Below are 16,288 nucleotides of genomic sequence, written 5' to 3'. Positions count from 1 at the left end.
AACAACAGGTGAACTGTTTATTATAAATGCAAAATGAACATTTCCACTTGAATTACACAACTCTTTAACTAATGATCTTACCAAAGAAATCATTGTTCAGTGATCAGAATGTGATAGTTTTATTTGGATAAAATTCAATGTTTGGAGCAATTCATGTTGCCTGTAAGAGAGATCATCTATATTTAGTCTTTTTGTATACTTTTTTCAGCATATGAAGAGAAGGTTCTCTCACAAAGGTTTGTTGTTGTAAATGACATAAGGTATTTTAGGGCTGAACTGCCAATTTCAGGATATTCAGTTCTAATAAGTCCTATATGAGGAAATTGTTTTTTGTACTATGAAATCAGTCAAAATTCTTCTCTTTTAACATTAATTCAAATACAGAAATGCACAAAAGGACAATGCTTCTGTTTGAGGGGGAAAAAATTCCCTAACAGTATACAAATCAGGCAGTATTGTATCACCAACATTTTGATATTTGCATTGAGGGAAACTGCTTGTTAATAAAAAAACATCACCAAGATTCAGAAAGTATTGTTTTCAGAAACACTCTCTCTAAACGGAGCTTTAATGGATCTACATGCATTTTACTTTGAAGTCTGAACCTATTTAAATGTATACCTTACAGTAAAATATTATTGATAAATAGATCAGAAATATTTTCTGACACAATTTCTGTGCCAAGTCAAGAGAACTCTTCAGTAATGAAAGATGATCTTCTTGCAGATCACAGTACTGAACCACCATTTTTGAATGAAGCAGATACCTCACCAGATTACAGTAGGAATATTTTATGTAGTTTTCCCATTTCTACACTCAGCATTAAATATACTGGAATTGCCCTTGCTGTTACAAGTTCACAATTTTAATTGCCTACAGTACAACCTTGAATTATTTTGGCATGCATTTCACAAGTGCATGATGATGAAGACAGCAGTGATTAGGTTTAATATGTGTTTTTATTGGCAGACCACAAACCTGACATTATTCCAACAACCAATTTTGCAAGCAGAGTATTTTTGATCTGACATGCATTCTATTAATCATTTGTGCATGATTCTACCAACTTTTCACCTGCTTTTGCTAAGTGATAATTGACTTGATAAGAAATTTTATACAAAATGTATAAAATGCCTAATTTCTTATTCTCATAATATGCTTTTGAAATGGGATTTTTATCTTTCAAACTGGGAGGATGTTCAGGTGTCTTTGCAATTTTGCAGCATTCAGGCAACAATTACCCAATCATACACAGGCCATTGCAGGATTCAATTAAATATTCATATTCACACACAGTTCTCGGGGTCATTTTTCTTGGCAGTCCACAAAACAATATTTCTGTCATTATATTTATGTTGCTGTTGCTGGGAGCCAATAAAGCAAATAAAGTTATTAAATGTACTGCTTCTATTACTTATTCCAGATTATCATTTCTATAATCCTATTGTTTCCTGTATATTTCCAACTGTTATCTGAGTTTTTCCCACTATTTTACTATTATTTTTTAATCTTCCATTTTCACATTTTTTCTGAATCTCTTCCAGTTCTGCATTCCTAACTTTTTTTTCCTGATAATCCTAATGTAATATAATCTAATCTTTGATCTGCTCATAGTTGTTCAATGATATTTGAGTCTGGATATTTTTCCCCACACTTTAAACATCTGCTTTAAGAAGTCGTGCTTTGTTGGTTTCAGTTTATAATAGCAGGCCATAATTGCATGATAGCCCTTGATTTATGACTGTCATGGAGCCCAGAATTCCACTGTAAATTCTGACTGTCATAAACAGAGGCACCCATATGACTGGATTCGATTTTACAACTTTTTTTACAGCAGTTGTTAAACAAATGCCACTGTTGTTAAGTGAACCTGGTGATCATTAAGTGAGCACAGTGGCCATTAAGTGAATAAATGTATTTCTACGGATATTTTTGCCAGAAACTGGTAAAAAAGTAATAAATCATGGTCACTTGATCATGGAATGCTACAGCCAGCCATAAACAAACTGGTTGCCAAGTGTCCAAAATGCAGTCATATGACCAAGGGGGAGTTGTGTAGTTGTCAGAACCCGGTCATAAGTAGCTTTTGGGTGAGCCATCGTAACTTTGAGCAGTCATTAAGTGAGAGTACCGTGCACTATACTTTTGTCTTGCCTATGGCTGTTTTTTGAATGATTCTACAGAGCTAAGCCCTAGTTGCCCATCCAAAGCTCCTGGATCCCATTGCTCACTTGTGGAGAGATGCTCAGGAGTGCTAACATCTGATGTGGTTCTTGTTGATCCAGGTAACAATCAGCCCAGTATAAGATTCTTCTTTTGTTTCCTCACCATAGAAAATGAGTTGATGGATACACTCGCTCTGACTCTTCTGAGGCCTGTGTGGCAGGGTGAGCCTTCCGATAGGATGGGTCACTGCTAGCATTGCTCTCATTCTCTTCAGAATGACAAAAGCCCCACCCCTACCACAAGGGGGTATCCATGGAGGGGAATAAATTATTAATAATCACTTATTTATGGTTATGACCTCAATGGAGCCCAACATTTCTGTTGTTAAGTGAGTTTTGCTCCATTTTATAACCTTTCTTGCTATGGTTGTTAAGTGAATCACTGCAACTGATAAACAACCCAGTTGTTAAGTGAAACTTTGCTTGTGAGAAAGTCACAAAAGATGATCACATAACATTGGGGCACAGCAACGGTCATAAATATGAACCAGTTGCCAAGCATCCGAATTTTGATCACATGATCACAGGGATGCTGCACAGGTGGTAACTGTGAAAAGTGGTCGTAAGTCACTTTTTTCAGTGCCGATGTAACTTTAAATGGTCACTAAATGAACTGTTGTAAGTCGAGGACTACCAGTATTATGGTTTGTGTGTGAGCTAAATTTTTCCAAATGTGTGCATAGTATACAGTACCTAATCAGGCCTAGCAACACTAGCCACGGTAGGATTTGTTTTGCTTGTTACATTTTCTCCTTTTTCTGTGCCATCTACAATTAACCCGTCTTCCTTCTGTTTGCCTATCTCTGCAAATGTGTTTCTCATGGATGTTTACTCTAGAGCAGGGGTGGGCAAACTTTTTGGCTTGGGGGCCACATTGACTTTTAAAATTTGACAGACGGGCCGCCACCTGGTGTCGAAATGCCTGTCATTCCAAGTCAAAATCAAATGAATGCAATCATTCAATCATTCACATCAAACCTTAATTCTATACCAATCTTCGGGCGGGCCGGATTAAAAAGACCAACGGGCCGGATGTGGCCCACGGGCCGTAGTTTGCCCACCCCTGCTCTAGAGGAAGTCCCACCCCAAAGGGAACTGAGGCACAAGTGCACTGTAGCTCAACAATACACTGTAGCTCAACCAATACACTGTAGCTCAACCAATACAACCCTAAAATTCTATTAATTCCAAGCAGGTATGCCCTGCAGGTCACTCTGATAATTAAGAAGACATTTTGAGGATGTGCCCACTCATGCCCACAAATAGTCTGCAATGTGAAACATGGAGCGACTCCCCCCAAATGCTCTTGTGCTGCTATGCATGCTAGAGGCTCCTGCTGGATTTCTAGTTTTCTCTGCTTTCAACTCCATCAACTGCTTTTAGAAAACATGGGCTCCCTAGAGAAACAGATACTACAGTTTGAGGACAGAGAAGTGTGTGTGTGTGTGTGTGTGGGAGGGGGCATTTCGGAAAAGGCAGCTGTTCCCTATGCAGACAGCTTGCAAACCCTGGTAGCAACAAACCAGACTGCAAAAGTAGTTGGAATGCTAAGTGCTGTTCAAGAAGTGTATATAGTCAGTTTGCAAAGTGTGACAGTTGTAAAGTGGGTTATGCATATGACTGACCTGATTTTATGACCTTTTTTGTGAGTCCTAAAGCAGGGGTGTCAAACTCAAGGCCTACATCCTGCATCTGGCCCGTGGAGTGTTAGATCTGACCCACGGGCCTGTCCTGGAAACAGCAAAGGACCAGCCCTGGTCAGTGAAAACAGAGATTGGGAGGGCTGCATATGGCCCTCCCGGGATCTGTTTTCGCTGGCAGAAATTGCAGGAGGCTGTCTCAGCCAAAAACGGAGCTCAGGAGCCCATTTTTGCTGGCAGAGTGCCCTGGTCACTACAGGCACCTGCCTCCCAGACACAAGTGACATCAAGCTGGCCATGCCCCCCTGCCCTCCCTTCCAGGTCAAACACAACTTGATGCGCCTTCAATTAAATCAAATTTGACACCCTAAAGCAACTGCTGCGGTGAAGGCATCAATGTGGTCTTATTTTGCTGAAAACTGGAAGCAAATGCTAGGTTTTGGCAAAAAAAAAATACCATAATAAAACAGGTTATGTAACTGTGGGATGGTACAAATTACCTGTAATTCCTGCAATCTTCTTAGAAATAGTTTTAGAACTGTTGCCACTGATTTTTTCATAGGGTTAAGAGAGTATGGTTTTCCAAGGTCATGTTCCTAGTCAACATCTAAGTCATTAGATCATAACTAGCATGTTCAATAAATAACGTGCTATTAATTTAAATGAATAAGGTACCTTTCTCTTCTATATACTTCTGCCTCCTTGTTCTTCAAACTAGATTGCCAAATGATACCGCATGCATATGGTGTTATCAACCAAATGTCATTTACTTCATGCATCCCAATACCCAATGCAATAGTAAATTGCACTAGCTGTGTGACATTGTCATGCATTTTGTCATTCCCCCTTGCCATCTTCCTTGCATGTGCTTTAGCTCCCATGGAAGATGCCCTTGCTTCTGCAAGGTTATGTAACTTTGCAGTAGTTGGTCTTGCCCTAATTGTACTGTTGTTTTTCAGTTGATGAAGGGGTTTGTTGGATTTATACCTTTCTTGGCTCCTTAGTGTTAGTATGCTGTATTGGCTAGGATTCAGCACTCTTAGGTTCAAATTCAGTTCCCATATTAAACTTTAATCCCAAGTCATGCGATCTGATGGCATATCATAAACCAGCAAAGAATATTCATTGTGACACTCTATGGAAGAGAAGGTTGGATTTTGAAGAAGCAGGATATAAATAGCACTGATGCTTTTGATAGTTGGTGTTGGAGAAGATTCCTGAGAATGTTGTGGACAATCAAGAAGACAAACAGATAATTGAAGAAATCAATCCAGAGTTCCCAGGGCAGAAATGTGCAGACTCATTCTATTTTGGACACATTGTGCAAAGATAAATCTTGAGAGAAGTCTGTAGTGCTGGGAAAAAATGGAAGGAAAGAGAAGAGGAAGAGAATGAGCAAATAGCAAGCTTGATGGACATTACAATGGTAATGGATACATCATTGGAAGACCTGAAGGCCAAGCTAGAGACAAATCTTCATGGAAAAAACAGTCTATGTGATCACAAAGATTCAATACCGACTTGATGGTACATAATAAGTTCTTTTGGACCACTAGGCCCCAAGAGCAGCTGCCTAGGAAGTAGCCAGAGTGTGAATCAAACAAGATCCTTCCAGCTTTTAAGTACTGTAAAGCAGCTGGAATTTCAACCATTCGTGTGCATACTTTAGAATTTATTATTTCTATATTACTGTTGGCATTGCATTTCACCCAACATCAGCTGCCTGTCTCTCTGTTTTTTTAAAAAAACTGAAAGGCAGATGGTTCTCTTCCAGGAAACTAAAAGTGACTTGTTTGGAGCCTAGTGGCTTACTTTCCCATAAATAATAAACACAGAGGCTGAGTTCATACATTGTGCTTAGCCACGGATTTCCTAAGTGAAGAAGGCCCCAAATATAGTTTAATATAGCAGGATCCAATCTGAGTCAGTCAGTGGGACCAGCAGCTTGTTCTTCCAAGCTTTTGAACTCTTACTGGAACCTATCCTCAGGGAACTTTTCAATCTCCAGGATGTGGAGATCCATACCTCTGGTCCCGGTGACCGACTCAGACTGGATTTTGCAACATTATCCTGGGACACGTATATTTGCCTTCATTCAATAAGTTTATATACCGGTAGTTCAGCACAAAGTCAAAATAGAGCTTAGCGCATGTACTAACCCTGTACCGGTAGTTCTCCACTTACAACAGCTTGTTTAGTGATCATTCGAAGTTACAACGGTACTGAAAAAATTGACATGACCAGTTTTCACACTTATGGCCATAGTAGCATCTTCATGGTCATAGGATCAAAATCCAGACGCTTGTCAACAGACTCATATTTATGACAGCTGCAGTGTCCCGGGTTCCTGTGATCCCCCTTTTGTGACCTTCTGACAAGCAAAGTCAATGGGGAAGTCAGACTCACTTAAGAGTTTGCCTAATTTAACAACTACAGCGATTCACTTAATAACTGTAGTGAGAAGGATCGTAAAATGAGGCAAACTCACTTGGCAACTGTGTCACTTAACAACAGAAATGTTGAGCTCAATTGTGGTCATAAGTCAAGGATTAGCTGTATTGTATACTGATCAAAAAAATAAAGGGAACACAAAAATAAGATATCCTAGATCTGAATGAATGAAATATTCTTATTAAATACTTTGTTCATTACATAGTTGAATGTGCTGACAACAAAATCACACAAAAATTATCAATGGAAATCAAATTTAGCAACCCATGGAGGTCTGGATTTGGAGTTACACTCAAAATTAAAGTGAAAAAAAAAACACTACAGGCTGATCCAACTTTGATGTAATGTCCTTAAAACAAGTCAAAATGAGGCTCAGTAGTGTGTGTGGCCTCCACGTGCCTGTATGCCCTCCCTACAATGCCTGGGCATGCTCCTGATGAGGTGGTGGATAGTCTCCTGAGGGATAACCTCCCACACCTGGACTAAAGCATCCCCCAACTCCTGGACAGTCTGTGGTGCAGCGTGGCATTGGTGGATGGAGTGAGACATGATGTCCCAAATATGCTCAATTGGATTCAGGTCTGGGGAACGGTCCATAGCATCAATGCCTTCGTCTTGCAGGAACTGCTGACACACTCCAGCCACATGAGGTCGAGCATTGTCTTGGATTAGAAGGAACCCAGGGCCAACCACACCAGCATATGGTCTCACAAGGGGTCTGAGGATCTCATCTCGGTACCTAATGGCAGTCAGGCTACCTCTGGTGAGCACATGGAGGGCTGTGCGGCCCCCTAAAGAAATGCCACCCCACACCATTACTGACCCACTGCCAAACCGGTCATGCTGGAGGATGTTGCAGGCAGCAGAACATTCTCCACGGCGTCTCCAGACCTTGTCACGTCACATGTGCTCAGTGTAAACCTGCTTTCATCTGTGAAGAGCACAGGGCACCAGTGGCGAATTTGCCAATCTTGGTGTTCTCTGGCATATGCCAAACGTCCTGCACGGTGTTGGGCTGTAAGCACAACCCCCACCTGTGGACGTTGGGCCCTCACACCACCCTCATGGAGTCTGTTTCTGACCGTTTGAGCAGCCACATGCACATTTGTGGCCCGCTGGAGGTCATTTTGCAGGGCTCTGGCAGTGCTCCTCCTGTCCCTCCTTGCACAAAGGTGGAGGTAGCAGTCCTGATGCTGGGTTGTTGCCCTCCTACAGCCTCCTCCACATCTCCTGATGTACTGGCCTGTCTCCTGGTAGCGCCTCCATGCTCTGGACACTATGCTGACAGACACAGAAAACCTTTTTGCCGCAGCTCGCATTGATGTGCCATCCTGGATGAGCTGCACTACCTGAGCCACTTGTGTGGGTTGTAGACTCCGTCTCGTGCTACCACTAGAGTGAAAGCACCGCCAGCATTCAAAAGTGACCAAACCATCAGCCAGAAAGCATAGGAACTGAGAAGTGCTGTGGTCACCACCTGCAGAACCACTCCTTTATTGGAGATGTCTTGCTAACTGCCTATGCTTTCCACCTGTTGTCTATTCCATTTGCACAACAGCATGTGAAATTGATTGTCAATCAGTGTTGCTACCTAAGTGGACAGTTTGATTTCACAGAAGTGTGATTGAGTTGGAGTTCCATTGTGTTGTTTAAGTGTTCCCTTTATTTTTTTGAGCAGTGTATTTTTCCCCTTTCCTCCACCCTTGAGATGTAGGTGTGGTCTTCCTCTATTCATTGCCCTGCTCTTAATCTTCACAATATAAATCGAGGACTACCTGTAGTTACACGGAATGGATGCGGAGGTCGGTATTACGCGGAGAGGGGCCCCTTAATATCGCGGGCATTTCCACAGCCTCATCTTGCTCTGCAGCCGCGGCTGTTAAGAAAGCGGAGCCAAAGGGCCCCAAAAGTCACCTGCCAGCGGGCCTCGACTCCTTCGCAGTTTTCCGAAGTAGCCCGCCACTGCCTTCTCCTGGCGATTTCCCCGTCTACTCTGCTATGCAATGGCCTCCAGAGCCCATTTCGGGGGCCTAGTTAACTACCGGCAACAGGTCTAGCCCTGCTCGGTTTGCTGCCCCTTCGAACATAAATACGCGCAGCACGCCAGAGGCTCGACTACATCGGCTGCGTTAGATGGACTTTGAAGCCGGGCCTTCCTGGGGCTCTAAGGAAGGGCGAGCCCGCGCCTTAAAAAACAAAACAAAACGCTTCTCGTTCCGACCTCTGGCCTCTTACAGCAGCCGAGCCCCCACTCCCGCCCCCGAAATGGGCTCTGGAGACGAGATCCAGGCCCGGCTGCCAACTCCGATCTTCCCCGGAGCAGCGACCAACTCGCCGCTTTTGCCAGCCTCGGTGGCGGCCGGGTATAACCTATGGCGGCGGCGGCGGTGGCGGAGGATGCCCGCCAGTGGGCGCTCTCCCCGCCCGAGCCAGGGCGCACAAATAGCGCCAGCCTTCACTTGGTGGGGCGGAGCTGCGAAGTTGGCTTTAAACGGAGGAAGCGCGGCGCTTCCGCTTCTCTGAAGGTGAAAGCTGGGGTTTGGGGTGACGTCTGAGCTTTGGGCATTTGAGCATCGTGCTGCGGTTTGTGTGCGGGTAACTGTCTCGTGGATCGGATCGGGTCATGCCAAGCTCCCACTCTTCGACACTGGCTGGGATTCGGTAGTCTGGGCGCCCGGGTTCGCACGACACGCGGACCCACCATGTAGCCGATCGCGTTTTAGCGTCGCGGTTTGTGTGAATGCAACCGCGGTGCTGTGGATTTCGCTCCCGTGGTTTTACCCTGTGGGCAAGGGGTGCGAGAGAATCAATTCCGGCAAATCTGTCAGATTGTTTTCGAAGTGGAGAAGGAAAACAAAAGAATGTAGGAAAGCGCCAAGACTTTTGCCAAGTTGAATAAGAGATGTCATTCTGCAAAACCTAAATGGAAACATTAATTTTTGAATTTACAGCTCTCCCCTTTTCTGAAAGACAGCAGCTATAGTCCTTGTGGAAAATGTCAATTAATGTGAATGTATTTCTTCTGCCAGTCAGGTGATGCTCTCTATTCCCTCTTAGAGGTGTTATCAGTAAATTTATCTAAAGTATATTCTTATTATCCTGGCTGCTCTTTATGAAGCTGCATAGCATTCAAAGGAAAGGTTGGGATGTTACTGTTTTGTGGCTCAGGATGAGTTTGGATATAGATTTTTGTTTTCTGTTCACAATTGTTTATGCATCCTGGACATCCTAGCCACAGGTAAACAGGAATCCCTTTTCTCTGGGAGTTGTTGCAATAGATGTAGCTTGAAGTATTTGTTGGTGTCTAATGTTATTTGGAATAAAATACCTAAAAGAAAAAAAATCTTCCCTTTTGTCCAGGATTATAATCCAAAAAAAATGGCATCCCTCTATCGCTCCTTACTGGTGCCCACTCGCATAATGCTGAAGGCCTCCAACATTGTGATGCAGTTGACCTTGTATGGTGCTGGTTATATTGCTGCTCTTTTCTACTCTATGTGGGTGTTCAGGATGATACTTACTAAGGGCCCACGTCGGGTGTTCCGGAAGATTGAGAGGCTCCCACCAAAGATCCTCACTGATTCCTGTTATGGTGAACACAAGTATCTGACCCTCAAGGTGAGTCTGCTTAAGTAAAGGTAGAGTTCCTTATGAGATCACATTAATCAAAGTTCACTTCAGATGTGAAGATAAGATCTGGGAGCATAGTGCTAAGAAATATATTTGAAAGGCTGGGAGGGACATGCCTTAAGCCTTGATTACAGGCAGGTAATGCCTGTTTAGCATAATAATTACTCTTCTGAATGGCAGCTGCTTTCAAGAACACAGGAAGAAGACTTTGTCATCACTTGTTGCCCAGTTTCTACCTGCAGATCAAATATCTGTAGGCAAAATGTGCTTTCTCACATGATCCTTGCATAACGGTGTGTTACTTCTTTCTCTATCTTGGCACATTGAGAAGTCAGGGACACGGCTCCACTATGTGACAGCTGGTGAAGAAGGGGCTTGCCTGATGCTTTTTTTGCATGGATTTCCCCAGAACTGGTAAGTCTTGCTTTGGTGTGGTAGTTGTAGAACATGATCGTGCAAACAGTTTTAAACTGAGGATTGGCATAAGTTAACAGCCCAGAGTACAGGAATCCAAAATTGTAGTTATCTTGGATTTGGACAATAGTGAATCTGTAATTTAGATTTGAGCAGTAAGGTGGGCTCATATCTGTACTCAGGAAACGAATGTCTAAAATAAGTGGGTAATCATGTCCATGGCCAGAAAAAAGTCAAAAGATATCATACACATGGCATATTACAAATGTAGGAGAGATGCATGACATAACTGGGACAAGAATTACCCAGAGAGAGCTGATGTTCAGCTAATTGGAATTACATTTCTAGAAGTCACTGTAAATTGTTGTCAGACATTCAATTTTAATTACAACTGCAAAATATACAATTTATTTAATGTTAAGTTACATGTCAAATGAAATGTAAAATATATGCCCAGTGGAATATAATCTTAATCGAGTGAACTGGGAGGTCAATATGAATGGCATCAACTTAAGCTAAGAAAATACGTGATGGCAAGGGAGCCTTTCATTGTCCTTTTTCCTTTATGTTGTTTGGGTGTATATTATGCAGGTTTTCATGGCGCCATCAACTGATGGCGTTCAGCCAAGAATTTAAGGTGGTGGCACTTGATATGAAGGGCTATGGCCTTTCTGATGCACCACTGGCTTGGGAGTGCTATCAAAGGGATATTATTCTGGAAGACATACAAGATGTCATCGAAGCCCTGGGCTCCAGTGGAAAAGATGGTGAGTTCCGGAAGAAGGAGGGTTTTTTTTCCTGACTGGAGAATATGATCTGCTATAATGATAGCTCCCTGTTCTTGGGTGTGGGGGGAGTGGAAAGGACATACCTGCTGTTGCTTACCTGGCTAAGCTTTCAAAAATACTTCAGGGAGCTTTTTGTGCCTGAGTGAATTGATGGCCAAGATGCTTGTTCAGGCTTTCTTTCCTCCTGGAAGTTTTTCTCTTTTGTTCTTTAGAGGATCCCAAGTGCATCCTTGTAGGTCATAACTGGGGAGCAGCAATTGCATGTGAATTTGCAGCCAATTATCCTAAAATGGTGGAGAAGCTGATTTTTATGAATGGTATTCCAGCACACGTTCTCTTAGGTAAGGCTAATCTTCTTCTGTGTCTTTGGGCTCACCATAAGGGATTCCTTATTCAGGGTTCAGTGGCCGTTGAAATTGTATGTGAGTGGTGTTGGGATCTGGCTGGAGTATTTCACAGCATGAGTATTTATAGAGGAAGGAAGCCTTTTCTGAATCAGGTATTCTATCTCCGTAAGTTGGAACTGACAGCCCAGACCAATTTGTTTGTCATTTCTAGAGAGGTCTCTGGTCCAAGTTACTAAAAAATACACAGGATGAGTGTGGCACATTTACATGTAAGAAAGTAGCTGTGGCTCAGAATAAATAGCCAGGAGACAATAGGCACCTACAGATACAGATATTGGTTCACATTGGCAGCACTTGAATTCATTAACGGGCATGAGGGTTTTGAGACAATGCTGAACCATGTTTAGAATGAGAATAAATGCCAAGGGGAAGTGAAGTCGAGGCCAAATAGCAATGCCATCACATTCAAGAATGCCAATCTTTCTTGGTAAAAACTTGGAGTAAGAAGAAGGAGGAAGTTTTGAAGTTTGCTGACTTTCATCTCCAGCAATGGGTTTTTATAGAGTAAGCCCTAAAATAGGATGGGCCTGTTTAAAATGATGGAAAAAATTTTATACCAAAAAAAGAGAACAATCCACAATGATAAAAATCCTGACCCTGTGGGTATTATATAGTCCTGCCAACTTTAAAGTGCTATTTCAACATTGAATTGTGTTGCTGGGCATGAAAAAAGGATTCTTGCTCCTGATGGAATTTAATTGCATAACACATTGGCCCAGAATTCATGCAAAATATCAGTTGTTTCCCTTGCTTGGGCTGGCAGCGGATCCAAATTCTAGGAATAGAAATCCAAACTGAATATTTGAATTTTTGACTATTTTAAAAATGTTTGTCTAAAGAGGGCTTCAAGAGAAACATAATCTGAAGATTAACTGAAATAACTCCAGTGAGGCTTCTTAGCTCTTCAAGGTGGCCTTTTTCAGATGTTTCATATATATTAAGCATTGCTTGTTTGCCTGAGTTTATTTTCCTTTTCAATCTTGCAGAGTATTTCCCCAAAAATCTCACCCAAATTATTAAATCCATGAACATATTCCTCTTCCAACTACCAAAGATACCAGAATGGCTATGCTCCTTGGATGACTTCCATGTGAGTAATGATTAGGACATAACCTGCAAATTTGTAACCTCTTGCTTTAGGAGAGTAAGCTTACATTAAACATATAGTAATTTCTGGGAGGAATTTTGGATAATTTCTTTAAGCCTGGGTATGTCATACTGCATGGGTGGTGGTTTTCCTTCTTGGGTCCCTATGCCAGGTTTCCTGGTTTTATCTGAACCCTTTGATGCTGTCTGCTTTTCTTTTTAAAAAAATCAGATTCTTTCCCTCCATGGTGCTTCCCGTGAAGCTGTTCCATTTTTTCAGTTTGTCTCCACAGAACAGACAAGAGTGGAGTGAAGGGAGGATGTTTCAGTGGTAAATGAACTCCATGGAATGTGAGGCAAAGGTGAATTTGTTTCATGAAGATCTTGGGGATAAATAAAGAACAGCTCTAATTATCTGAAAGATGTTATGAAATGCTTAGATTCTGATACGTTTAGAAGGAGGAGTCTGCTGTATATTTTCCTCCCTATTTGCCTAGAGTTACGTTGTTCTGATCCTCAGTAGACTTTCCAACCCAACAGAATGTTGGGGAGAAGCTGTGTAGTGGGGCCTGCCTATCTCTCTGTCAGCAGGAGGACTCTGGAAACTGAACAGGAGGGGACCAGGTTGGGTGGGGACAGAGAGAGGGAGAAGCTGGCAAAAGGAAGTTTGAGTTCAAAAATGGGGATGATCCAGCTGTGGAGAGAGAAAAAAACATCCCCATTCTGTTGATTGCTCCATGCTAAGCCCCCTTGGCTGATCCTTGCTGGTCATGCAACCCATTGAAGAGTATATGTAGCTTGCTCTGTGCATCCCAGTGTACAGAGGTGTACAAGTAATACAGGAGGGGAAGGCAGAAATGCAGGTAACAGCTGTTGTGCTGTCCAGACAGTTTATAGTTAGTTAGGAATTGGGAGCTGTCCCCTTAAGGGAATGCATCGTGGTAAATGTAGTTAAGGTATCCTGGGAAATGTAGTCCATGTCAAGTGGTCACATCTGTAATCCTGATTGGTCACTGAATTGACCCTTGGTGGGTTGGGGGAAGTTTCTTCACTCTTGCCTGAACCCCAGCAGCGTGCTGGTGCCTCACCCCCTTACTCCTTCATTATGGGGATAAAAAGAGCACTATCCTTTTACACCATAAAGTCAGCTATGCAGAGAATTAGACATTGAGATGAATCTCGACGTAACTGTGAGTTATATTTGAGGATGCCTGATGAACCAATAAAGAGACTTTGTATGGATGCCTTTGTGGAGTTTAACCTGTCTGCCTTATAATCAGCTAGTGGTTGTAAAGGCCAGAACAGCTGTAACATATAGTCTTATTTCACAGAAGCCTGTGACTGCTGTGGGTAGAAGCGAGGCTCTGCATTATTTCCTTGTTTTATTGGGTATTAAGAAATCTTTAATGGCAGCCAACACATCCATACTTTTGTGTGAAGTCACAGAGACAAAACAGTGAAGCAATTCTGTCAGGTATCCAGTCCCTTTAAACCAGAATCCAGGAAGATGAAGAGACCAGACATATTGTTCATATGGCTTCAAGAGATCCAATGGGGTATAATCATGCAAATGTTGGACTAGGGCTGCAGGAAGTCCCAGGTTCAGATCTACAGTATCTTCAATCATAGAAGCTCCCTTGGGACCCGTCATTGTCTCTCAGTTAAACTACCTCATGGGACAAATGGATATGCAAATGCTACATACACTCCTTGAAGAAAGAAAAAGGGCCTATAAATGTTGTGCATAAATGTTTAATCTCTCATAAGCATTTTCAACAGTTTTCTCTGTCTCAAAACACCTGTTGTTATACAAGAGGCATAGGTGTCTGACCTGCATCTACATGTTCTGTCTTATTTCTAGATAATAAAAGCGGGAAGAACAAGCGAGAAGACAAGAATCCAGAATGTTGATTCACAGGAGAGGAATTGCAGCCTTGATTTGTATAATTTCTCAAGGCCTAATGCCTTAACTCCACCCATTAACTACTATAGGAATATTCTCAGGTGGGAGAACACTCTACCTGAGCTCCGGTCTTGGGTTGTGTCAGCATTTCTTCCTTCCCTTGGGGTTCTCTGAACTGAAATCCAATTTCTTTTAATATATCAGGCTAGAGATTGAGAAAATCCTGTGAGCTTTCAGAAAGGCAGTCTGACAGATCTTTATTTCTAGTAAAATTGGGAGATATTGAGTGGTAGACTGATGCTAAAGTTCATGTTCTGGTGAGAGGGAAATTCCCTGAGGATGGGCTCCAGCACAAGTCTGAAAGCTCAGAAGACTAAGCCTCTAGTCCCGATGACCAACCCAGATTGGATCCTACAACATTATCCCGGGACATGTATATTTCCCTTCATTTGTGATGCTGAAATGTGAACATGCTGTCTTTAACAAATCCTCCTAGCTTCTTAGTGATTGGTGTGCATGAAACCTCGGGGGGGAGGAATTTAGCATGTAAAAGCAGCAAGCTATGAATTACCCAGGGCTCATTTTAATGTTTATCAACATGCCTCTGCCTTTACAGCTGGATACCGCCAAAGCACAAAGATATTTTGGTGCCCACTCTGCTGCTCTGGGGAAAGAAGGATGCATACATGGAAGATGGGCTGGTGAATCAGATACTGCCCTATCTCCAAGGCAGCTACCACATACATTTCTTCCCAGACGCGAGCCACTGGCTACCTGAGGAGCAGCCTGAAAAAGTCAATCAAGTGATACGGGATTTCCTTCAAGGGAAGAAAAGTGGCAAAGAGCTAGAATAACTGTTCTGTAAAGTAAAGGCATCCTTACTGCTTGTCATAAAGAAATAGCAGCTGCTTGAGCTGGCTCTGGATTTCTGATCCTTGTTTTGTGTGGGATGTCTGCATTGTATTGGAATCCAAGTCTCAGATAGCATTAATTGGCATTCTCCCAGGCTCCACTTACTTTTTTGCACATCCACGGGGTTTAAAATACAACAGAAAAGCAAGTCTCAGCTATATTTGTGGAAGTGCCTTGCTGTGGCCAAGTCTTGACCTGTTCCTTACTGCCGAAGATTGAAAGCCAAAAAGTTATTGGCTTGAATCCTATTGAAACCAAAGTTCTCATGACGAAGTCAGCCTCTTGTTGAATTATGAACCTGGGATGTACTATCAATGCCTCATGAAGAATTTGCTTCATGACCCATGAAGGATTTGGAGAAATGACTGTGCTGGGAGATATCCTAAAATTACCTGAGAGCTTATTTGCAAAAATATTGGACACTCCATTACTCTAAACAGAGAAAGAACAAAGACTGCTTCTGTAGCAGGAAATGTCCTATGTACTGTACATACGATAAATTGGGCGGAAAGAGACTATTCAGTATGTAAAAGGATAATGATGTGTGTAATTTAACATAATATAAGTGCCTCTGATGCAAGATTTGGGTACATTTGCCGCGAAGGCATTTTGCCCTGAAGCATGGGGGGGTCTTCCGGGCCCCCCCCTTGCGGCAAACCACACCAACCCCCTGGAGCGGCCGGGCTAAGAGGCGTGCTTTCCGGCGCCGGGCCGCCCAGCCCCCCCCCTTCCCCACACGCCCCCCACACCCATACACCCCCTCACAGCCCCACTTCGGGAGCCAAGTCTTGGCATGACCAGCCTCAAAAAAGGCAAAAAACCAAAAGAAAAC

The 16,288-nt window shown here is 42.7% G+C and overlaps 1 protein-coding gene across 3 annotated transcripts; it reads left to right on the top strand.

Annotated features, from left to right (window-relative positions):
* Positions 1–8,761: 8,761 nt before the first annotated feature.
* On the top strand, positions 8,762–15,971 carry LOC113418204 (epoxide hydrolase 3-like). Of its 3 annotated transcripts, none has more exons than XM_026676959.2 (8): positions 8,762–8,899; positions 9,677–9,934; positions 10,278–10,360; positions 10,952–11,127; positions 11,361–11,489; positions 12,542–12,645; positions 14,503–14,645; positions 15,161–15,971. In XM_026676959.2, the coding sequence occupies exons 2-8, from the start codon at positions 9,695–9,697 to the stop codon at positions 15,396–15,398; spliced, it is 1,113 nt and encodes a 370-aa protein (XP_026532744.1). In that variant the 5' UTR covers positions 8,762–8,899; positions 9,677–9,694; the 3' UTR covers positions 15,399–15,971. The 3 variants fall into 3 exon arrangements, with proteins under 3 accessions (XP_026532744.1, XP_026532743.1, XP_087811782.1); XM_026676958.2 differs by having other exon boundaries at positions 8,763–8,911; XM_087955656.1 differs by lacking the exon at positions 8,762–8,899 and adding an exon at positions 8,920–9,349.
* Positions 15,972–16,288: the final 317 nt, after the last annotated feature.

This window comes from Notechis scutatus, chromosome 2 (genome assembly GCF_049901735.1).
Source record: "Notechis scutatus isolate UNSWTSFEM ecotype Mainland chromosome 2, rNotScu1.2, whole genome shotgun sequence".
Classification (NCBI taxonomy): Eukaryota; Metazoa; Chordata; class Lepidosauria; order Squamata; family Elapidae; genus Notechis; species Notechis scutatus.
This window is presented reverse-complemented; position numbering and strand designations above follow the sequence as displayed.